This window comes from Chelonia mydas, chromosome 8 (assembly GCF_015237465.2).
Source record: "Chelonia mydas isolate rCheMyd1 chromosome 8, rCheMyd1.pri.v2, whole genome shotgun sequence".
Classification (NCBI taxonomy): Eukaryota; Metazoa; Chordata; order Testudines; family Cheloniidae; genus Chelonia; species Chelonia mydas.
The window spans coordinates 103,242,884-103,266,431 of NC_057854.1; the positions used below are offsets into that span (position 1 = coordinate 103,242,884).

General features: G+C 67.5%; 1 protein-coding gene and 1 non-coding gene across 3 annotated transcripts in view; both read right to left on the reverse strand.

The window, feature by feature from the left end:
* Positions 1-402: 402 nt before the first annotated feature.
* LOC114019932 lies at positions 403-566 on the reverse strand. The gene has a single exon (XR_003564884.2). It is a non-coding gene; the product is annotated as a U1 spliceosomal RNA (small nuclear RNA).
* A 3,942-nt stretch (positions 567-4,508) lies between these two features.
* BTBD19 (BTB domain containing 19) overlaps positions 4,509-23,548 on the reverse strand; it is a 69,065-nt gene continuing 50,025 nt past the window's right edge. For both annotated transcript variants that reach the window (XM_037906668.2, XM_037906670.2), the window contains 4 exons: positions 8,900-8,968; positions 7,900-8,031; positions 7,017-7,142; positions 4,509-6,142 (listed from right to left, as the gene is read on the reverse strand). In XM_037906668.2, coding sequence (XP_037762596.1) covers positions 6,020-6,142; positions 7,017-7,142; positions 7,900-8,031; positions 8,900-8,968 — 450 coding nt within the window. In that variant the 3' untranslated portion in view covers positions 4,509-6,019. The remainder of the gene's footprint in view (positions 6,143-7,016; positions 7,143-7,899; positions 8,032-8,899; positions 8,969-23,548) is intronic.

Genomic DNA, 23,548 nt, shown 5'->3' on the forward strand with positions numbered 1-23,548 from the left:
GACTGGCCGGTTTCCGAGTAGCCGCCCGGCTCGTCTGTGTCCGCAGAAAGAACTGGGGGACTTGTGGCACCCTAGAGACGCATCCGATGAAGCGAGCTGTCGCCCACGGACGCTCACGCTCAAACAAAGGGGTTGGTCTCTACGGTGCCACAAGGCCTAAGGGAAGGTCTCCCGGGGGCCGAGCGAATCGCAGGCTTCGTGCTGCGGGGGCAGGAGGAGCCCGAGAGGGGCCAGGGGCGGACAAGCGGCTCCGCTCGGGCGGACAGAGGGGACCGCAGCGAAGCCCCCGCGGGAAGACGAGGCGGCTTCGGCAAACCGAGAACCGCGACAGCGCAACCCAGGGGCGGACAACACGCGGCGCGGAGCCCCCGGCGCGTTTCTGTTCTGCCTTTGACCGATCGCCAGGGGAGAGCGCGAACGCAGTCCCCCACTACCACAAATTATGCAGTCGAGTTTCCCGCATTTGGGGAAATCGCAGGGGTCAGCACACCCGCAGTGCAATGGATGAGCCTCGCCCTGGGAAAACCACCTTCGTGATCATGGTGTCTCCCCTGCCAGGTAAGTATGAGTTGCGCGGCCCCAGCCGCCGCCCGCCCTCGCTCGCCCCGCACTCTCAACCCACGGTGGGGCCCGCCGCGACACGCCCGCCGGACCCGCCCACGCCGGCCCCCACTGCCGCGACATGCCCGAGGGTGTCCCCGGGGCCCCCGCCGAGCCCCGCCTGCCAAATTCGGGCCCGGCTCGGCAGCCAGCTCCCGCTCCCACAAGGCTCTGCGCGCACACACATCTGCATACGGGCTGCCGCGGCTCCGCCCCTCCGATCGGGCCCCTCCCCCTGCCGTCCCGGCCCGGCTCTTCAGCGCTATGGGGGATTAATCCGGGGGGGGGCTGTGCCCACTGAGCCAGGGCGGCGGGGAGATCTCAGCGAGGCCGGGGCTCCCTGCCCCACTCCTGGCACGGTCATGGGGGGGCAGCTTCTCAACCCCCAACAGCATCTGGGTGTCAGCTGGGGGCATGACCCAGACCCCAGCGCCTGTCCCCATCCCTGCCCTACAGGAGCGCGCCCTGCAGCTGGGGCGGGCCTGGCACCCAAGGGGTTACAGCTGCTGGGGACAGGGGGCACAGGTTTGAATCCCCCCCACCCCGGGCTGCGGGGGCAGCAACCACAGAAGATCAGGGTTGGAAGGGACCTCAGGAGGGCATCTAGTCCAACCCCCTGCTCAAAGCAGGACCGATCCCCAATTTTTGGCCCAGATCCCTAAATGGCCCCCTCAAGGATTGAACTCACAACCCTGGGTTTAGCAGGCCAATGCTCAAACCACTGAGCTATCTTCCTCCCCAATTCACTATCTCCCCTCCCCCCGGACTAGGGAGAGGGTCACTCCCCAACTCAGCTTCCCCCAGCTCCCTGCACCCCAAGCCTGCCCTGCTGCCCCTCCCGCCCCACTGAGGGCTGTGTGTGGACAGCCCCCCCCCCGCCCTCGCAGGCCTGAGCTGGTTCCTTGGGGCAGGGGCTCCAGCACGGCGAGTCCCCGGCAGGGTAGCGGCTGGCTCCTCGCAGCACCCAAGGGATCCCGGCTGGTGGGGGCGGGGTGCGGGCAGCTCCTCCTTTGTCCCAGGCATCACCTCCACTGGGAGCAGAACCCGGGCAGGGGGTTTCGGGGCAGGTGCCGGAGGCAGCAGGTTTCCCCCACCCCGCCCAGCTGTGTGTCAGGCTAGCCCCAGCCCCAGCCCGGTTTCTATGGTGCCGTAAAGGGACTGGCGCGTGTTTCACCCCCCACCCCCTGCCAGAGAGATAAGGAGGCAGCTGCTGGAGTAACCTCTGTCCCCACCCTGGCCAGGCTGGGCAGTGGCGTGAATGGGGGCCCTGCACCCCACTCCTCATGGCCTTTGGACTCCAGAGTCACTGGGAGCAAAGGGCTCAGCGGGGGGGGAGGGAGGGCCCTGAGGATGGGCAACACCCAGGGCCAACCCCAGGCTTGAAAAAGATCAGAAAAACAGGGCCAGGGTTGCAGGGGCTGCGGATCGGGAGTGAGGGGCACCGGCAGAGCTATGGGGGTGCCCAGGGCTGGGATAGCGGGGGCTGCAGGTCGGGAGTGAGGGGCACCGGTAATGCCAGCCAAAGTCAGGCCGGCAGAACAGCAGGGGTGCTGGAGGCTGTGGCTGGGAAAGTGGGGGGCGCAGGCAGAGCTGGGGGGTGCACACAGGGCCCCAGCTCTCACTCAGCAGCTGGAATAACTCACTCATTAAAGCCAAGGAGTCCCCCCGCCCCGGCCCCACACCTGGCTCCAGAGGTCCTGCACCGGGGCAGCAAGCCGGCGCCTGGGGTGGGGTGTCAGGGCTCGTCACAGCTTCTCAGCTCTGGGGCTACCTGGCCGGGTGAGGGGGCAGGTCCCGCAGGGGCAGGGCCGGGGAGCCCTGTGGCCTCCTGTGGGGCAGGGTGCAGGGCTGCGTCATTCAGGTGCTGATCGCTCAGCTCCAGGGGGACCTGGTCAGGGGAAAATCAAGGGCCCAATCCTGTCCTGGCCCTGCCCATTGGGCCTAATCCTGCCCCAGTCCTGCTGACCAGTTACCCCTGTGCACAGTGAGTGTAAATGACTCTCTGAGGTGCAATGTGCTGGAGGAGCAGCCCCTTCGACCCAGCATCTGGGGCTGCCACCTCTGAGGTCCCAAAGCACCAGGCCCCGCGGGTGCTGCTGTAGCCCACAGGCAGGGCTGCTGGCCGCGGGCACTGAGCACCCTGACAGTTCCCAGGCCAGCTACCTGACTAGCACGACACTCCTGTGACCACGTGGGCAGGTGGCAGCCCTCCTGGCATGCCAGGCTCTGGTGCCTCTGATCCCGGCGCTGCCTGGAGCCCCTTCCCCTGAGCCGTGTCCGCACAGGTTCCGCCAGCCGCCCAGCACAGCCACAACTGACCCCAGCGCAGGGCGACTGGAGCGTGAGTCATCCCAGTGCGGCTGCGTCAGGGGCTGGATCGCCTCGCTGCCAAGGCCCAGGGCTGCTCCGACCTCTCCCCGCCTCAGCCGATGAGTCAGTGCATGCCAGAGGGCTCCGGCAGGGCTTCCCTGCGGGCACCCAGCCAGGCCTCAGCTCCACGGCCACTTAGCAACCCACACCCCAAACACACATGGCCTGCAGCCGGCCCCTCCTCGCCACAGGGCCTGCACTCAGCTGCTGTGCCCCCCCCCCCCAAGCCATGGCCACAGCAGGGCGTGGTGCCCCCCGGGAGCCATGGCCACAGCAGGGCTTGCTGCCCCCCTGGTGCCATGGCCACAGCAGGGCGCGGTGCCCCCCGGGAATCATGGCCACAGCAGGGCTTGCTGCCCCCCCAGACCCATGGCCACAGCAGGGCGTGGTATCCCCCCAGCAGATCATACTGCCCCCCCCAGCTAACCCCCACACTGGGGCACTAGGGTCAGGGAAGGCTCCCCTCTACCACAGCGCCCCCTAGCTCTGCACGGCCCTGGAAGGGCATCACCCCCCACTGAATCGCCATCACCACGTCATCCTGCTGTGTCCCAGCCAGGTCCTGCCCCAGCCTCACCCTTCTGAGCCTGGGCACTCGCGGCAGGCCCAGCCCCCCGGCTGCAGCCTTGGCTGAGGCCCCCACCCCCATCTCACCCGTGGTCTTTGCCAGCTCCCTCTCGGCTGCCAAGACCCTGGGTGTGAGCAGGAGCAAAGTCCCTGAACTTGGCCTGCCCTGGCCGGACACTCCGGAGGTCCCTGGCAAAGAAGCCAGAAATCCAGCAGCGGCCCTGGGCTGAGCTAAAAATCCCCTGGGCCAACCCAGGGGCTCAGCTGCCAGTTCCTAGGGCGCCAAGAATAGACTGTCACGTCCCTGGCCTGGGGCCTGGGAACGAGGAGCTGGACTAGGGCCCCCGCCCTGCCTGCAGGAGACAAGCTGGACCCCCTGGGTGGAGGCCTGCCAGGCAGCCAAGCTCCAGCAGCTCCCAAGGCCTGAGCCCGGCACGTCCCGCTGGCGCCCACGGGCTGGCCTGGTCCCTTCCCCATGGAGGCCACTGAGCCCTCGTCCCCCGTCGATGCCTGGCCCAGAGCCCTTGGGCTCAGCGTGCTGGCAGTCGGGTTGTGTAGCACCCCTCTGTCGGGTCACAGGGCCGTGTCCCTGCTGCCCCGTGCCCCCTGGACAGGGTGGGCATGCAGGGCAGCACATCCCGGCATTGGCTCCCATGGGCCCCGGAGGAACTGACTGTCCTAGGCAATCCTGGCCTCAGTGTCCCCACCTGGCTGAAGAAGGGAACGCTGTACTGGCTCCCCGGGCTGGGCGGGCCCCTCACCTTTGCCTCTGGTGTCTCTGGGCAGCAGGGCAGAGCGCTGCTGGGAGTGGAGGCAGCCTGCTGCCCTGGCTCTGCCCACCCCGAGGGGCTAGCTGCAGGCCAGGTGGAGGTGACCGCATCGAGCGCAGACCCAGAGCCAGCGAGGCAGGGCGTGGGGCGGAAGAGGTGCCAAGGGCTCGTCGAGCTGCACCAGGCCCAGGCTAGGCTGGGCCACGAGCTTGCTGGGGTCCCTGGAGGTCGAGACCCATCAGTGCCACAGGGATGGCTCAGCGCCGGCCTCGGGATCCAGCGCCTTGCACTGACCCTGAGTGGCTGCTGCTACGTGTGATGGGCAGAGAGTGCAGGGAGCTGGGCAGCCTAGACCGACAGATGGGGGGGCCGGTCTGGCCGTGCTGCACTGTGCCCGCTGCTGTTACCCACCCAGCTGGCAGGCGTCCTTGCTACCAGCGTTGGGGGACCCCATCTCCGGTGCCACCCCTCTGTGGGCTCTGGCTGGTCTCAGCCTGGCAGCCCTGCCATAGATAGGGAAACTGAGGCACAGAGCAAGCGCACAACTTCCCTGAGGTCCCACAGGGGGCCGGTGGCAGGGCAATGAACCCAGGAGTCCGGACCCCCAGCAGGGGCTACAGTCACAAAGGGGAGCCTGCTGTCCCAGGGGCTTTCCCAGGCAGAGCTCCAGCGGGAGGCCCCTTGCCCCCACCCCGACTCACCCAGGGATGTGGGGTGCAGGGACATGGGGTGCTTGCCATAGGCCGTCAATGGGCAACTCCCCCCCAGACCCCCTTAGTCTATCTCTGCAGCCCCCTGCTAGCTCAGCCCTGGGCTTTACCCACCACCAGCTCTGCTGGTGCCCCTCACTCCCGACCCGCAGCTCCCTGCTAGCCCAGCCCTGGGCTCCCCCCAGCTCTGAGGCGTTGCTGAAATCAAGACGCTGACTCAGCAATGAGCTCCATGGAGATGTATTGATCCTGCCTGCAGTGCAGGGCAGCCCCAGGGCCCCCAGTGACCCCCCTGAGGCCTTGCCCAGCATGTGCCAGGGCTGGCCCCCTCCTTTGGTGGCCCTGTGACTTGGTGAGAGGCATGGCCCTGGGGCTTGTGGGCATCCAACCCCCGCCCGGGATCCTACACACGCTGGAGAGGCAGGGCCTGTGCACAAAGGGGCTGGAAAGCAGCTAGCAACCCAAGCCGGGGCTCCCTCCGGCTCAGGGGGGTCCCTGGGCAGCACACACCCCAGGGTAGACAGGAGGGGGCTTGCCCACCAGGCTGGGCCCTCTGGCTAGTCTGGGCTGCCAGCTAGCCCTTGTTACAGCCCAGGTGTACATTAGAGCAGCCCCTGGGCTGCTGTAGCTGGCCCCGGGCTGCAGGAGGTACTAACCTGACCTTCCCCAGCTCCACACGAGGTCAGGCTCAGACGTGAGGCGTTGTGGGCAGGCTGAGCTTAGCACAATGCCCCGGCTGCTGTGGGGCGCAGCATGGCTGGGACAGCCCCCATCTCAGCTGTGCCCCCCCCCCCCCCCCCGCACGCAGGACAATGGCCGCCCTGATCCTGGCCCGGCACTGCCTGGGATGGGCCAGGCCTGCCCCCAGCTCTGGCATGTCGGGGGCACAAGACCAGCGGTGTCCTGGGAAGTTCGCTTTGCCCGTCACTCGTCCCAGAGACGCAGGAACAGCCTCTCCCTGCCCCCGGGCAACGCCCGGCGCCCGCCGCTGACTGCCGCCCCTCACTGGAGGTAGCTGTGGTGCTCCCGGGGCTGGGTGCCCCTGCGGCACTGGTACAGATGGGAGGGCGCCCCTCTCCCCCTCCTCAGCGCGTGGCACTTCCAGGCCTCAGCGATGCACTCGACCTGCGGGGGTGACAACAGGCTGCTGCAAGGCCGGCCGGTCCCAGCCATGCCAGGGCTGTCCCTGGGCACGCAGCTCGCAGCGGGGCCCAGCCGGACACGGGACTGGCACCAGGGGGTTTGGGGCCGTGGGGCAGGACAGGGCTGCAAGAGGCACCAAGAAGTGACAGGGACGGAGACGGCGATAGGGCTGGTGCCTGGCGCAGGGGGATGTGGGGCAGGCGTCTGGGTCAGTGCCGCAAACGTCCCTGCTTCTCCCCAGCAGCAGCTTCCTGACCCCAGTCCCTTGGCATCTCTCACCAGCCTATCCCCGTCCTGGGGGCACTGTCCAGACCGTCCCCAGGGGCTGGCCCAAGGGCCTGGAGCAGGTCCCATGGGGCTCAGCCCCCGTCCCCAAATGCCTTAGGCTGGCCAGGCCTTCCCAAGGGCCTGATCTCAGCCAGGGGTGAGTGGACAGACGGACACAGACACAGATGGGGTGCATGGACAGATGGACACAGACAGATGGACATAGACAGATGGATATAGACAGCCAGGGCCGCACAGACAGACAGACGGACACAGACACAGCTGGGGAGCGTGGACAGCCAGATGGACACAGACAGATGGACACAGAGACAGCCCGGGTCCATGGACAGACAGACACAGACAGACGGACACAGCCGGGGCCCATGGACAGACAGACAGATACAGACGGACACATCCAGACGGACACAGATGGGAGGTCACAGACGGACGGACACAGAGACAGCCAGGGCCCATGGACAGACAGATGGACACAGCCAGCCGGACACAGACAGACAGACACCGAGACAGATGGGGCCAAAGGACAGCCGGACAGACACAGCCGGACAGACGCAGCCAGCTGGCCCCTCACCGGGATGAGCGGGTCCCTCTGGTTGTGGCTCTCCAGGGCTGCCAGCTCGCGGGGCGAGAGCAGGGGCAGGCGGAGCTCGCGCACCGGCCCTGCTGCCACCTCGGCCACCGGCCGCTCCAGGACGGCCTGGAACAGGAGTGCAGAGTCAGGGGCCGGATCCATGACCCGGAGAGCCGGGGCGGGGAGGATCTGGGCAGCCGGAGGGGGGGGATGCGATCTGGGGCCTTTGACCCCGGGGTGGCAGGGCCCCCCAGCTCTTTGGCAGCCGGCAGGAGATGGGCCGGGGGTCTCGGCCAGGTTCCCAGGTGATGGGGGCCCATGTCACCAGCCACCACCATCCGCCCTCCTGTGTGCCCGGCCCTCCAGCGGCCAGTCCCCCCCAGGCATCCCAAGGGACAGAGCCCTGGCATCTCGCCCCCCAGGGCAGACAGGGGAGCACTGAGGGCTGGGCAGGGACTGGCATCACCTGTGCTTGTGCCCCAGAGATTGGGTCCTGGGTGGGGGACACCCCTGGGGCCCTGTGCTCTGCTTCTCCAGGGTGGGCTGGGGTGGGTGGGGGCTGGCAGCCAGGATGCCTGGGTTCTATCCCCAGCTCTGGGAGGCGAGGGGAGGGGAGGGCAGTGGGATCTATAGGAGTGGGGCGGAGGGATCTGGCAGCCAGGACGCCTGGTTCTCCCCCGGCTCTGGGTGGGGAGTGGGGTCTATGGGTTAGAGTCGGGGGAGTTCATTCCCAGCTCTGCCATGCACTCACTGGGTGACCGGGGGCACATCCCACCCCCCGCACGCCAGGGAACAACCCCTGCCAGCCTCCCTGTGGTGGGGGCTGAGAAAGCCCCTAGCTGGGTGAGCCCCAGCTCCTGGCCCTGGGGCTGCCGGCACTCACCGAGCTGACGTGGGCCCATTCCCGCACAGCCCGGATCAGGTCCGGCTCGTCGATGGCCAGCCGGTCGCTCTGCAGCACGACCCCCAGCGCCGTGCCCGACAGCTCGTGGAAGCCCCGTGTCTGCACCACCTCCTGGGGTGCCACAAACGGGCCCGGTCACCCCTGGCAGCCTGGGAGCGGGGCTGGTCCCACCTGGCATGGGGCGGGCCCAGAACCCCGCCCCACAACTGCCGGGCATGTACCTGCCGCCCACCCCTCCCATCGTCCCTGTCCTACTGCCCCCCTGACCCGCCCCCTCTGCCCTGCCCCTGTCCTGCCACGCCTCTGCTCCACCCTGCCCCATCCTGCCACCCCTCTGACCCACCCCACCCTCATCCCCCCTCTGCCCTGCCCCATCCCACCACCCCTCTGCTGCACCCCACCCGAGGGAGCTCAGACTCATCGACCTTGAGGGCAGAAGGGGCCCTGGGAACCCCACGTGACCCAGCTCTCCTCGCCCAGCACCCCCTGCGTGACCCAGACCCATTCGCCCAGTGCCCCTGCGTGACCCAGACCCATTCGCCCAGCACCCCCTGAGTGACCCAGACCCATTCGCCCAGTGCCCCTGCGTGACCCAGACCCATTCGCCCAGCACCCCCTGAGTGACCCAGACCCATTCGCCCAGTGCCCCTGCGTGACCCAGACCCATTCGCCCAGCACCCCCTGAGTGACCCAGACCCATTCGCCCAGTGCCCCTGCGTGACCCAGCACCCGCTGCCCATGGCCATCTGGGGCATCCTACCCCCCGGGGCCCTGCACTGACAGGGCCAGCCTGGCCTGTGCCCCCCTGCCTGGGGCGACCCCCCTTCTCTTGGCTGCTCAGGGCTGGTTCCACGTGGGGCCCTGGCCGCATGCTGAGTCTGCCGGCGGGGCGTGGGGGTATTGCCAGAGCTCATGGGGGGGCAGGCCCATGCACAGCGCTGAGGCCCTGGGCCCCCCCTCGCTCCCTGAGTGCCCATACCCGCGTGTGGTCCTCCACGAACACCAGGCAGTGCTGCTGCAGGTCCATCTGTCCGTAGGTCACAGCCGCCTGCAGGGAGAGCACAGACAGACAGCCGGAGTCAGCTGGAGACGGGGGCATGGCACACCAGGGGGCTGCGGGTCGGGAGTGAGGGGCACCGGCGGAGCCGGGGGGGAGCCCAGGGCTGGGCTAGCAGGGGGCTGCGGGTCGGGAGTAAGGGGCAAGGGCGGAGCCGGGGGGGAGCCCAGGGCTGGGCTAGCAGGGGGCTGCGGGTCGGGAGTGAGGGGCACTGGCAGAGCCGGGGGGGAGCCCAGGGCTGGGCTAGCAGGGGGCTGCGGGTCGGGAGTGAGGGGCACTGGCAGAGCCGGGGGGGGAGCCCAGGGCTGGGCTAGCAGGGGGCTGCGGGTCGGGAGTAAGGGGCACCGGCGGAGCTGGGGGTCGGGGGTGTCTGACTAGCACCTGCCTACAATCGCTCAGTCTCACGAGCTCTAGGATTCGCCACGTCTCCCCACGCAGCCGGTGGAGCCCAGCGCTCGGTGCCCGCTGGGGCATTGTCACCCTGGCGGCCTTCGCTGGGAGGGAAACGGGGCCATGAGCCTCTCGTTGGGAGCGTCACCCTGGGAGCCCCAGGCTCAGCTCAGCTCTGCTGGGGGGCCGCAGGGACATGGGCTCGGGGGTGGCAGGCAGCACCCCCTTGCGCTTCCCAGCAGGGAGGCTGCCCCGCCCCAGGGAGCCTGCGGGTCAGGGCCGCACAAGGGCCGGGCGGTTTTGCAGGGATCCCCGCCCCAAAGAGATCCCAGGATCGCTGCACCCTCAAGGCACTGGGCAAGGGTTGGGGGAGCCCAGCGAGGCTGCTGCTCCGTTGGGGGGGGCAGAGGGGAGCGTTGCCAGGGCCGGGAACCCCTGGCACTGCCCCTGGTGTCTCTCCGGGCACCTGCGACGGCAGAGAGTGAGCCGGGGGGCGGGGGGTCCGTGACTGGGGCTGGAGCTGTCACTTGTGGGGCACTGCCAACACCCACAGGTACAATGTACCCCTGCCACACACAGCACACAGACACACACACCCAGCAGTGCTGTGCACACAGGGCACCCAGACACCGACACACACACGGCACAGAAATACAACACACGGCACCACAATTCACACATGGCACCGAGACACACACCCAGAGCACAGACACCCAGAGGTACAACCCACAGCTCTACAAATCACACACAGCACACACAGCCGTACAGTGCACACGCAGCGCACACACACACACACGCACGCACATGCCCTGCCTCGGACGGGATCTCAGCCTGTCCTGTTCTCCAGCCTCAGCAGGGCTTTGGGCCACCAGCCGCTCCGAGGGACGGGGCATGAGCCGTGCCACCCGGCAGTCGTGCCCGCCTGGCATTCAGTGGGGCCAGATCCTTGGTTCCTGTGAAGGTCGGTCCCGAGGGATTTACACGGTTTGTAGGGGCGCCAGCAGGGGGCGCCCCAGGGCCGGGCTGGAGCATGGAGCTGCTCCCCCAGCCAGCACAGTCGGGAGCAGCCCCAGCGCTCGGTTTCACACCGCGCTTGGCCACCGCTGTGACTGGCACCCTCAGCACGACCGGCTTGCTCCGGCCCACGGCCCGGGCCAGCTCTGCCCCCCCCAGCCAGGGGGGTCTCGCGGATCCCCGTCCCCAGCCAGCTCGGCTCGGCCGTGGCACCGGCTCCTCGGGGAGCGGCTCCCTTCCCAGCCCATTGCGCCCCTGAGCAGTGCGTGGCGGGGCCGGGGTGACAAGATGGCTGGGCCGACGAGGGCACGTGGCCGATCGGAGCCAGCTCGCAGCGAATACCCCAACGGACGGTGGCGGGCACAGGGTGGGGAGGGCTCTGAGTCCGACAGAGACTTCTCTGCCAGCTGTCTGGCTGCGCTGGGCCTAACCCATCGCCCGGTTTGGGGTGGGGAAGGAATTTCCCCCCGGCTCAGCTTGGCAGAGACCTGGCTGCAGCGTGGGGCCCGGGTCACTCGCTGGTTTGAACTAGGGTCAATGGGGGGTCTCGGGAAGTCTCGAACCCATGGCTAGAGGGGCAGTGACTCAGCCAGAGGTTCTGGGTGTGTTGCAGGTTCTGCGCCCTGCCATGGCAGATCGCGCCGGTCCCGTCTGGCCTTGAAGCCGAAGAGGCTGTGAGGGCAGTGGCTTTGCTGGGTCTAGGCCCCCGCATCACCCCGGCTCCCCGACCCCTGTCCTCACCCCCCATGACACAGTCTCTCTGGGTGGGGGAGGGTGAGCCGAGAGGTCTCCAGCTGCCCCAGCACGGCCTGTCCAATGCCTGTAACCAGCTCGCTGGCCTGGTACCCTCCCCCGGGCACACCCCTGCGCCCAGGGGGCCCCTGCCTTTCCCATCTAGTGCCAGGCACCTACGCTGGCTACACGACGCACGATAGCGCCACCCCTGCCGGCAGGGAGCCCACTGCCTACAGCCCGGGGCAGGGCAGGCAGATGGGGGGCAGGACGCGGACCCCACGCTCGGGCTGGGGTGTAGAATCATAGACCCACATGGGTAGACGGGACCGCCAGGATCATCTAGTCTCCTCTCGGAAACCCCCAGCGAAGGACCTGCCATCATGCCACGACCTCCCGAGGCCTCTGCTCCATGGGCCGACTGGCCTTCTGGTTAGGACGTTTGGCCTGAGGTTTAACCTGCATCTGCTCTGCTGTTGTTTGAACCCATCGCCTCTTGTCCTGCCCTCTGGGGCAAGAGAGAAGAACTTTTCTCCGTCTCTTTTATGGCAGCCTTTCACGTGTTTGAAGACGCTATCCTGTCCCCCCTTAATCTCCCCTTTTCCACACTAAACGCACCCCATTCCCTCAGCCTCTGCTCCCATGGCTGCCTTCCACCCCGTGAGCGTCTCTGTCGCTCGCCTCTGGATCCTTTCAGTTTCTCTCCACCCCTGCTATACGGCGGGGACCAAAGCTGGACGCCGTCCTCCCCTCCCCTCCCGGGGCCTGCACGCACTGCCTCTGCTAATGCAGCCCACCCGTGCATTGGCGTTTTCTGCAACAGCGTCGCGTGGCTCGCTCGTGCCGAGGGCGCGATTTGCTACCACATGGGCTGGAAGGGAAGCAACAACCGGGCTGGGGCCGAGCGCACCCTGACGCTGCCCCCGTGCGCGTGGGCGCACCCAGCCAGGTGTGTATGTACGTGTGTGTCTGTGTGTGTACCTGGCTCTGTGTGTATGTCTGTATCTCACCCCGCGCGTGGGCACACACCACGTGGGTGCCTGCCTGTGTGTGTACCTGGCGGTGTGCGTCTGTTGTGACACTGTTCGCCCAGTTGTTTTGAGGACAAACAGTCCCAGCCGCTTTTCCTGTCCCTGCTCCGGGGCTGGGTGACCACAGCCCGAGCACGTATTTAAGTTCTAACACCGCCAGGCAAAGGCCTCCCCGCCGCAGGGTAAACAGGAAACGCCTGACTTGCCACAGCAGCGATGTCAGCACAGCCGCGAACACACCGGGGGGAGCGGAGCGCCAGGGGCCCGGCACAGCCGCGAACACACCGGGGGGAGCAGAGCACCAGGGGCCCAGCCGCAAACACACTGGGGGGAGCGGAGCACCAGGGGCCCGGCACGGCCGCCAACACACCGGGGGAGCAGAGCGCCAGGGGTCCAGCACGGCCGCGAACACACCGGGGGGAGCAGAGCGCCAGGGGCCCAGCCGCAAGTACACTGGGGGGAGCGGAGCACCAGGGGCCCGGCACGGCCGCGAACACACCAGGGGAGCAGAGCGCCAGGGGCCCAGCCGCAAGTACACTGGGGGGAGCGGAGCACCAGGGGCCCGGCACGGCCGCGAACACACCGGGGGGAGTGGAGCGCCAGGGGCCCGGCACGGCCGCGAACACACCGGGGGAGCAGAGCGCCAGGGGCCCAGCCGCAAGTACACTGGGGGGAGCGGAGCACCAGGGGCCCGGCACGGCCGCGAACACACCGGGGGGAGTGGAGCGCCAGGGGCCCGGCACGGCCGCGAACACACCGGGGGAGCAGAGCGCCAGGGGCCCAGCCGCGAACACACCGGGGGGAGCAGAGCGCCAGGGGCCCAGCCGCGAACACACCGGGGGGAGCAGAGCGCCAGGGGCCCGGCCGCAAACACACTGGGGGGAGCAGAGCGCCAGGGGCCCGGCACGGCCGCGAACACACCGGGGGAGCAGAGCGCCAGGGGCCCGGCCGCGAACACACCGGGGGGAGCAGAGCGCCAGGGGCCCAGCCGCGAACACACCGGGGGAGCAGAGCGCCAGGGGCCCGGCACGGCCGCGAACACACCGGGGGAGCAGAGCGCCAGGGGCCCGGCCGCGAACACACCGGGGGGAGCAGAGCGCCAGGGGCCCGGCTGCGAACACACCGGGGGGAGCGGAGCACCAGGGGCCCAGCACGGCCGCGAACACACCGGGGGAGCAGAGCGCCAGGGGCCTGGCCGCGAACACACCGGGGGGAGCAGAGTGCCAGGGGCCTGGCCGCGAACACACCGGGGGGAGCAGAGTGCCAGGGGCCCGGCCGCGAACACACCGGGGGGAGCAGAGCGCCAGGGGCCCAGCCGCGAACACACCGGGGGGAGCGGAGCACCAGGGGCCCGGCACGGCCGCGAACACACCGGGGGAGCAGAGCGCCGGGGGAGCAGAGCGCCAGGGGCCCGGCCGCGAACACACCGGGGGGAGCAGAGCGCCAGGGGCCCGGCACGGCCGCGAACACACCGGGGGGAGCAGAGCGCCAGGGGCCCAGCACAGCCGCGAACACACCGGGGGGAGCAGAGCGCCAGGGGCCCGGCCGCGAACACACGGGGGGGAGCAGAGCGCCAGGGGCCCGGCACGGCCGCCAACACACCGGGGGGAGCAGAGCGCCAGGGGCCCGGCACGGCCGTGAACACACCGGGGGGAGCAGAGCGCCAGGGGCCCAGCCACGAACACACCGGGGGGAGCAGAGCGCCAGGGGCCCGGCACGGCCGCGAACACACCGGGGGAGCAGAGCGCCAGGGGTCCGGCACGGCCGCGAACACACCGGGGGGAGCAGAGCGCCAGGGGCCCAGCACAGCCACAAACACACCGGGGGCAGCAGAGCGCCAGGGGCCCGGTCGCGAACACACCGGGGGAGCAGAGCGCCAGGGGCCCGGCACAGCCGCGAACACACCAGGGGGAGCAGAGCGCCAGGGGCCTGGCCACGAACACGCCTGCCACAGTCCCCCAACAATGGCATGACCGTTAACCCCCTCCGACTGGGCCCAGCACCCCCTGCCCCTCCCACCCTGGCACTCCCTGACCCCTGGTGCAGCCCTAACCTCACCCCACCCGCAGCTGCCAAACCCCTCTCCCGCCCCCAGGGACGGGCTGCCCCCACCAGCCTCTCGGCGATGCCCAGTGCCCCTCAGCAAACAGCTCTGCAGCCCAGACACCCTGATCCCAAAGCCATGGTCAGGAGCCCAGCAAGCGTCCCCAGCAGACCCCACCCACCTCTGCCTAGCTGACAGGCTGGGATGCCCGGCTGCCCTGTAACGGAGGGTGGGTGCTGACTGTCTGGGTGGTGATGCTCCTACCCTGCCAGCCCTGCCCGGGGCAGGGAGGGGGCTCCGTGCCACTGAGGTGTGGTCAGGTGCCCTGGCACCAAGCCTGGGGTTATTTGTGTGCCGCACCATCACAGGTCATGCCGCAGTGCCAGGGAACGTCTGCAGCCAAAGCCGGGGAAATGGGCACCCGTGCCATCCATCGGGGAGGCACTGGAGTCCGGGTGAGTACCGCCAAACCCTGCCTGCCACGCATGGCTGGTGAGGGCCAGCTGGCCGGGCTCTCACCTGGGTGCCCATCACCACAGCATTTGGGTGTCATGAGCTGGGCACGAGCAGAACAGTAAGGACAGCAGGTAAAGGTACCTGGGCCCACACGTACGAAGGAGACCAGGCCCTGCGGGCTCCGGGCAGGGGCACTGTCCAGACGGATCCAGCTTGGCTGAGTGAAATCCCTTCCAGCTGCAAAATCGGTCCTAGCAGCCAGCGACGCCCCAAGAGTGATGCCAGGGAGCCAGGCCTGGATGGGGGGTGTCCCGGCGTCCCCGGGCGATGCTCTGGGACTGCTCCCTACGAAGCCAGGCAGGACTCTGGGGAAGTCTCCTCTCTGGGAGCAGCCTGTCTGCAGGACACACAGCTCACCCGGCTCCACCTTCCTGGGTCTGACCTCGGAGCATTCAGCCTCCTCTGCCCCTCCGTGCGCTTCCCACAGTGAAACCGCCCAGGCGGGGTCCTGGGGAAGCCAGAGGGTCCTGCCCCCCAACTCCGCAGTCAGACGGGACTCTCAGCCAGCCGGTAAAACAGAAGGTTTATTAGACGACAGGGACATGGTCTAAAACAGAGCTTGTAGGTGCAGAGAACAGGACCCCTCAGCTGGGTCCATTTTGGGGGGCAGGGAGCCAGACAACCACATCTGCACTTCACTCCACGTCCCCAGCCAGCCTCAAACTGCAATTCTCCCCAGCCCCTCCTCCTCTGGGCTTTGTCCCTTTCCCGGGCCAGGAGGGCACCGGATTCCTTTGTTCTCCAACCCTTTATCTCTCACCTTGCAGGGGGGAAAGGCCCAGGCCATCAGTTGCCAGGAAACAGGGTGTCGGCCATTTATGTACCCTGGCCCTGTGCTCTGCAACAATTGCACCCCCTTATCCCACTACCTAGAGACTTAAGAACTGCCTAGGGGAAACTGAGGTACCCCTACAATATTCAAAGGAAACATTAAGAACAGTTCCACTTCGTCACAGGGGGCACCCCACAGCAGCTGCATTAGCCGCAGTCTCAGAGAGGGTGGCTGTCCCCAGCACCCCACAGCGAAATGCCCCCCATCTGGGTGCAGACCCGGTCTGGGCTCCACGGCTCGACAGGGAGACACAGCAGCCCCTGCCACAGATCACCCCACAGCTGCTGGCACTGCTGGAAAGAGGGAATTCCTGGGCGGCTGGCTCTGTCCCAGGCCAGACGATCCCTCACCCTGCTCTGTGGGGGGTATTGGGGGCCGTGCCCAGGGCAGAGCTGGCCCATAGACCTGTCTGGTCCCAGCCCCATCTCTACCCTGGGACCTTCGGCGCTGTTCTCCCCCCACGTAGCTGAGACCTTGACAGTCCGCACACCCTCTCCCGCCAGGAGCCACCCACCCATGGGGCAGCGCGGAGCTGGGGGGAGGGGCTGCTCCACAACTGAGTGACAGAGTCGAGGTCAGGGACCTCGGTGGGGCCACTGACATGGGACCAGACAGCAGGGGGAGGGGCACCGAGCTGGGGCCTGGCTAAGCCCTGCACCCCCAGGGACGGGAATGGTGCCGTACAGGCTCCCAGCCAGCTGCAGAGGGCGAGAGCAGCTCTCCCCTGCGCGGGCGGCAAGGCCTGGTGGGAGGGGTCTGTGCACATTGCAGCCGAACCTGCCCTGGAAGGGGAGCCAGGGGAACCCCCCTGCGGGCGGCTCCTCCCCCCGCCAGACGGATTGTTCCACGCGCCGGGGCCCAACCGTCACTTTCCAGGGCACCTGATGCCGGTTTCCCCTCCTGCTTCTTTCCGCCGAGCAGCGCTTCACGTGGTGCCAGCCGCCCGCCCGCGCCAGGGAAACCCTGCTGAGACAGACCTGCCCCAGCCGCATGACAGCAACCACAGAGCCGGGCGCCGGGGGAAAGCTGCCAGCGGAGAGAACAACGAGTGCAAAGGCTTCCGCTAGGGCCTGTTCAGGGAGGGCTCCCATCCGGGTCTGACAGCACCAGGACTCCATTGGCTACCAGGCACCCAGCCCAGCTCAGACCCACTGAGGCATGCGGCAAGCCCGGGAGCACAGAAACGCCAGCTCCTCCACTGAGTGGTAGCAGGCGCCCGGGGCCTGGTGGCTTCCCAGTGCAGGAGAAATCTGTGACGCAAAGTCAGGGTCTATTCAAAGTGCAATTGGCTTATTTACCCACCTGCACCCGGCCTGGACCAGAGCGGGTCACAACCAGCATGCGGGGAAATCCCAGCTCCCAGGGAGCAACCGCCTCAAGCCTTGACTCTAATCAGAGCCCAAGGCAGAGAGCAACGCTGCCGCGGCTTGCTCAGCTGCCTCTGCACAGAACCAGGGCCTCACCCCGCAGCTTGTCTGCCCAAGACTGAACACTTGCTCGTGCGCTTGGCAGACTGTGTATCAGCGCCCCCCGGTAACGCCTGCCAGGACCATACACACAACAAGAGCCCATGTGGAATGTGCTGGCCTCAGAAACCTCAGAAGGCAACGTCCTCAGGACAGGGGGCGGCTGTAGCTGAAGAGATTGATCATTGGTCCAGCCAGCCCAGGGGCAGCTCCCCAACAGCGGCCAGTTCTGGCCGCACAAATGCGCCTCGTTCCTAGGTGACGAGCAGGGGAGTGTTTCCCTCGGCTCAGTTCATGCCCTGAGCACCAGCAGCTCCTGGCAGGCTGAACTCTGAGCCCTGCTTCAGGCAACAATCCCTTCAATTTTAATTGGCCTGAGTGAGGGGCACCCACAGAGCTGGGCTGGGGAGCCCAGGCTGGAAGAGCAGGGGGCTGCGGGTCGGGAGTGAGGGGCACCGGCAGAGCTGGGCTGGGGAGCCCAGGCTGGAAGAGCAGGGGGGCTGAGGGTCAGGAGTGAGGGGCAACGGCAGAGCTGGGAGTGGGGAGCCCAGGCTGGGATAGCGGGGGGCTGCGGGTCGGGATTGAGGGGCACCGGCAGAGCTGGGGGAGGGGAGCCCAGGCTGGAAGAGCAGGGGGCTGCGGGTCGGGAGTGAGGGGCACCGGCAGAGCTGGGGGAGGGGAGCCCAGGCTGGAAGAGCAGGGGGCTGCGGGTCGGGAGTGAGGGGCACCGGCAGAGCTGGGGGCGGGGGAGCCCAGGCTGGAAGAGCAGGGGGGCTGCGGGTCGGGAGTGAGGGGCACCGGCAGAGCTATGGGGAGGGGAGCCCAGGCTGGAAGAGCAGGGGGGCTGCGGGTCGGGAGTGAGGGGCACCGGCAGAGCTGGGGTGGGGAGCCCAGGCTGGAAGAGCAGGGGGGCTGCGGGTCGGGAGTGAGGGGCACCGGCAGAGCTGGGGTGGGGAGCCCAGGCTGGAAGAGCAGGGGGCTGCGGGTCGGGAGTGAGGGGCACCGGCAGAGCTGGGGGAGGGGAGCCCAGGCTGGAAGAGCAGGGGGCTGCGGGTCGGGAGTGAGGGGCACTAGCAGAGCTGGGGGTGGGGAGCCCTGGGCTGGGATAGCGGGGGGCTGCGGGTCGGGAGTGAGGGGCACCGGCAGAGCTGGGGTGGGGAGCCCAGGCTGGGATAGCGGGGGGCTGCGGGTCGGGAGTGAGGGGGACCGGCAGAGCTGGGGAGACCCACGAACCGGGTGCGGTGCGGCTCTGTGCACGGCTCTGCCGCAGCCCCGGCGCAATGGATCGAATTCAGCTCCCAGCGTCAGACAAGCGGCAAGCCAGGCTCTGTGGCCGGCGAACAGTGGGGCCTAAGGGGTGGTCCCTCGAGGCAGGTGGGGGGCTGCGCTGTCAGCCTGATGCCATGCTCCGGCTACCAGCCTGAGGCCCGGGCAGGGGGCAGGCTGACGCAGACCCACAGCGGGGCGGCTCAGCTGCCGGCCTTCGCTCCAATCTGCCACGGTGCCCCCTGCGCCCAGCCAGGCGCCCGCTGCCGCCATGGGGGGGTGCAGCAGGGGAGCTGGTCCAGCAGGGCCAGGGCAGGACTCGGGGAAAGGGAGAAAGGAGCTGGGCAAAGCCAGTTTCCAAGGGCTCCCTAAGGAGCCATCGGGGGAGCAGAGCCTTCTTCATGGGGGTGCAGCTCAGCCATTGGCCCTCTGGCCTGCCCGTGGTGCCCGGTGCCCAGGCCAGAGTAGGCCAGCGGGGCACCGTCAGCCTGGCTGCTCTGTGAGCCAACAGGGGGTCCGATCTCCAGGCCCAGGCCTATGGTACTGCCAGGCAGCTCTGGGGCACAGAGTCCTGCCTGTCCGTGTCTCGCGGCCACGCTGGTCATGTCCAGCCCTCCTCAGTCAGCGGGACGGGTGGGGGGAATGATGCCCGCGAGGGGTAGTTCTCACCCAGGCAGTGCTGGGCAACAGAGCCCCCTCTGGGGTGGTGCAGCTCGGCTGGGAACCAATGGCTACGTTATCAGGGACCCAGCAGTCTGCCAGCGTCAGCGAGGGGAGAATCAGGCCCTTTGAGCGACTCCTGATTGCACCAGCGCAGGCCCCGTGGCTATTGGGAGCAGCGTTTCGGTGGAACAGAAACCCCGGCGTCAGCATGTTGCCCGGGGCCTCCTCCTCGCCGCCAACCCTGCTCTGAGCCACTCTCTGAATCAATCAGCGACCGAGAGCAGCTTGCAGACCGAGGGGGAAAATCTCCCTGCACCATGGAAAGCTGCCACCCTCCCCTCCCCAGCTCTGCCCTCACAGACCTGGTGGCCTCGCTGACTCTCCTCCGGCAAAGCCAGGGCTTCCTGCCAGCTCCCAGCTGAGAGCAGGGCCCCCTGCACCGGGTGCTGTACAGAGGGACAGACAGCTCCTGCCCCAAAGAGCTCCTCAACACGGAGTGGGAGGGGAAACTGAGACATGGGGAGGGGGAACGACGTGACCAAGTTCCCCCAGCAGGCCAGTGGGAGATCCAGGAATAGGAGCCAGGTCTCTGGAGAGCCAGCCCAGTGCTCTACTCACTGGGCATCACTGCCTCTGTGTCAGTGCCTGCTCTCAGCCCTCCCCCGCCCTGCAGAGGCAACCTCAGCTCTGGTGGGGGAGCCGGAAGCAGCCCAGGTGGAGGGGTGCATCTCCCAGGAGGCCATGGCATCGCCAGCCTGCTCCGAAGCAGGTCTCTGGAGATCGGCTGCAAGGAGCGGCTTTGTGCCTCAGTTTCCGCTCCTCGCTCAGCTGGCTCCTGTGGCCAGACAGAGCAGGGAATGCCCAGCTGAGCAGGGTGGGGAACACCCCAGTGCCGCCAGAGGGCTTTATTCAGGGCCTGATCCTGCCAGGTCTTGAACAGCTCCCCCCTGGTGCTCAGTGGCTCAGAGGATCGGGCCCGGAGGCTGACCTGGCCGGACATGTTCAGGTTTCTTCGGCCAAAGGGTGACACCGGTGGGTTGCTCCCAGCTCAGCCTGGACGTGATCAACCTGCCATGGGGCCTGCCAGCCCTCGGTGTCAAACATGGGGGTTGACGTGCCCCCGTTTTGACCTTGGGAACATTCCACATCACCTGCCCGGGACCTGCAGCCCCCCTGCACAGGGGCCCAGGGATGAGAGGCTCAGCTCCCTCCCCTGGGGGGGCAATGACCCCCCCAAAAGGTGGGGTCCCCGGCCCTGAGTCTCAGAAGCAATACAGAGGCTGGAGCAGCTCCTCCTGTCCCCCCTTGCCCAGCAGCAAGAGCCCTCTCCTCCCACACCTGCCAGGGTCTGGCACTGCTCCCTGGGACTCCCCTGGCCCTTGGCGCCACCTCTCGTGTCCCATCTGCCGCTGAGCCCCCAGGCCCTGCTGGGACACTCACCGAGAGCGGCGCTCACCTCCCAGGGCAGGCCCAGCGGCCCCAGCCAGGACACTCACCGAGAGCGGCGCTCACCTCCCAGGGCAGGCCCAGCGGGGCCCAGCCAGCCAAGGCAGGATTGTTCCCTGTCTCGCGGCGTCTAATGCTCCAGCCAGCATCCCCGCTGACATGAACCGGCAGCGCCCACAAGGCCGAGGCCCAGGACGGGCTGGCTGGGGAGCTCACCCTGCCGCTAGCCACGCCGGCCCCAGGCTGGGCCATGCCCGCCGCCCGTCAGTCTCTGGCTGCCATGCCGGCCCCTTCCCAGCCACGGACGCTGCAGCTCGGCCCAGGCCCTGCTGAGCCGCCAGCGGGCATTTCCCTCAGCGGGGCCAGGCGCCACCAGAGGGGAAAGCGACTGTGGGTTTGGGGCTGAGCTGTCTGGGTGCGGCTCTGGCTGCGCTGCACGGCAGACCCGTGACCAGGTTGTCTGGCCCGTTTGTTCTTAATGTTTCCTCTGAATATTGTGGGGATGCCTCAGTCTCCCCTAGGCAGTTCTTAAGTATCTAGGGGGTGGGGTAAGGGTGTATGATCATTGCAGAGCCCTAGAGGGCAGGTGTGTGCAGGGGTCTGGACACAGAGAATGGCCGACACCCTGTTTCCTGGCCACTGATGGCCTGGGCCCTTCCCCCCTGCAAGGTGAGAGCTAAAGGGTTGGAGAACAAAGGAATCAGGTGACCTCCTGGCCCGGGAAAGGGACAAAGCCCAGAGGGGGGGGGGGCTGGAGGGAGTTTCAGTTTGGGGCTGGTTGGGGACATGGAGTGAAGGACAGACGTGGTTGTCTGGCTCACTGACCCCCAAAATGGACCCGGCTGAGGGTCCTGTTCTCTGCACCGACAAGCTCTGTGTTAGACCATGTTCCTGTCGTCTAATAAACCTTCTGTGTTACTGGCTGGCTGAGAGTCACGTCTGACTGCGGAGTTGGGGGGCAGGACCCTCTGGCTTCCCCAGGAGCCCGCCTGGGCGGACTCGCTGTGGGAAGCACACGGAGGGGCAGAGGAGGCTGAATGCTCAAGGTCAGACCCAGGAAGGTGGAAGTTGAGTGAGCTGTGTGTCCTGCAGACAGGCTGCTCCCGGAGAGGAGACTTCCCCAGAGTCCTGCCTGGCTTCGTAGGGAGCAGTCCCAGAGCATCGCCCGGGGACTCCGTGACACAGGTCCTCCCTGGCTCCTGCTGCCTGGGACGCGCCCAGCTCAGCCTCCCGACAGCACATTCTGCCCTCTCAGCATCCTCACCATCGCCCCAGGGGGCTGGCGCTTGCTGCCCCCAGGGGATCCCCAAGCCAGAGCCATGGCATGATGCAGAGCCTGGTCCCGCCTCCAGCCCTCGGCACCATGGACGTGTGGGCGCAGTGGACAGACAAACGCCGGCACAGACCCCGCCGTCAGCCAGGGACCTGGAGGAATTGCCAGCCATGCCCTGCCTCACGGGGAGCGGGCCAGGTGCCCCCGGACCTGCCCTACCCTGCCCCAAGCCACCTCTTGCTCTTCCACATTCCCTGTCTCCTGCTCCTGACTCTGCCATCCCTCTCCTCCACCCCCCAGCCAGCCCCCGGCCCGCCGGAGGGTTAGGAGCCCAGCTGAGCTGGCAGCGCGGGGGAGGCCCCTATGCCCAGGGGAGCTGCTTGCCTGGAGAGTTACGTCAGCCTGGCTGGGGCTGGGGGAGGGCAGTGCACACTGCTTTGATGTGAGCCTGGGGCAGGGAGCCGGGGGGGCGTCCCAAGTGCGTCACCGGCGCGCCAGGCGCAAGATGTGAACTCCCCCGGCAAAGGTTACCGCGCCGCCCCGGGCGTGCTCACCCCACCCCCACCTGCAGCCAGGGCCCTTTGCAGCAAAACAGGAAGTGCTGGGGAACGGCGCTGACCTCACCGCGCTATTATTAGCTGCCCGGCTCGCTGAGTGGGGCACACGCGGCTGTTCAATGTGTCTGCCCCACGCCGAGGCCTGCAGGGAGCTCCCAGAATTCCCAGGAGGGAGCCCAATGGTCTGCTTGGGCGGGGCGCCCAGACGCGGTGGTGACGGGCGCAGCGGCAGGGAGCAGCTCTGTGGAAGGCGGCGTGGGGCAGCGAGGGACAGGCACAGATGTGTGCCCAGCAGGAGGTGCCCTGATATGCCCAGTAGGGGCAGCTGAAGGGCATCCCACTGTCACGGAGTCCCCGGGCAATGCTCTGGAGCTGCTCCCCACAAAGCCAGGCAGGACTCTAGGGAAGTCTCCTTTCTGTGAGCAGACTGTCTGCAGGACACACAGCTCACACCTTCCTAGGTCTGACTTCGGAGCATTCAGCATCCTCTGCCCCTCCGTGCGCTTCCCCCAGCGAGTCCACCCAGGTGGGGTCCTGGGGAAGCCAGAAGCTCCTGCACCCCAACTTCGCAGTCAGACGGGACTCTCAGCTAGCCAGTAACACAGAAGGTTTATTAGACGACAGGAACATGGTCTAACACAGAGCTTGTCGGTGCAGAGAACAGGACCCCTCAGCCGGGTCCATTTTGGGGGGCAGTGAGCCAGACAACCAAGTCTGCACTTCACTCCACGTCCCCAGCCAGCCCCAAACTGAAACTCCCTCCAGCCCCTCCTCCTCTGGACCTGGTCTCTTTCCCGGGCCAGGTGGTCACCGGATTCCTTTGTTCTCCAACCCTTTAGCTCTCACCTTGCGGGGGGAAGGGCCCAGGCCATCAGTGGCCAGGAAACAGGGTGTCGGCCATTCTCTGTGTCCAGACCCCTGCACACACCTGCCCTCTAGGGCTCTGCAACGATCATATACCCTTATCCCACCCCCTAGATACTTAAGAACTGCATAGGGGAAACTGAGGTACCCCCACTCTATTCAGAGGAACATTAAGAACAGTCCCGCTTCGTCACACCCACCACCACCCAGCTGTGCCCAGCAGAGCTCTCCAAGAGGGGTGCAGCCGTGGCGGACAATCACTGGCTAAGAACCCCGCCCCTCTGGCTGCAGTGGGGTCACAATCCCAAGGACGTTCCTGGCTCCCAGTCTCTTGCTCAGACCAATGTGGTTGCCCATCCCTAAGGAGGCAGGCCCCCCCAAACCATGAGAACACGCATGTCCGGGGCTCTTCGCCTTCTGCTTTCGGAGCCACTTGTGGCTGGTTTTCTGCAGTAACGGGGGCTAGAAACTTGTTTC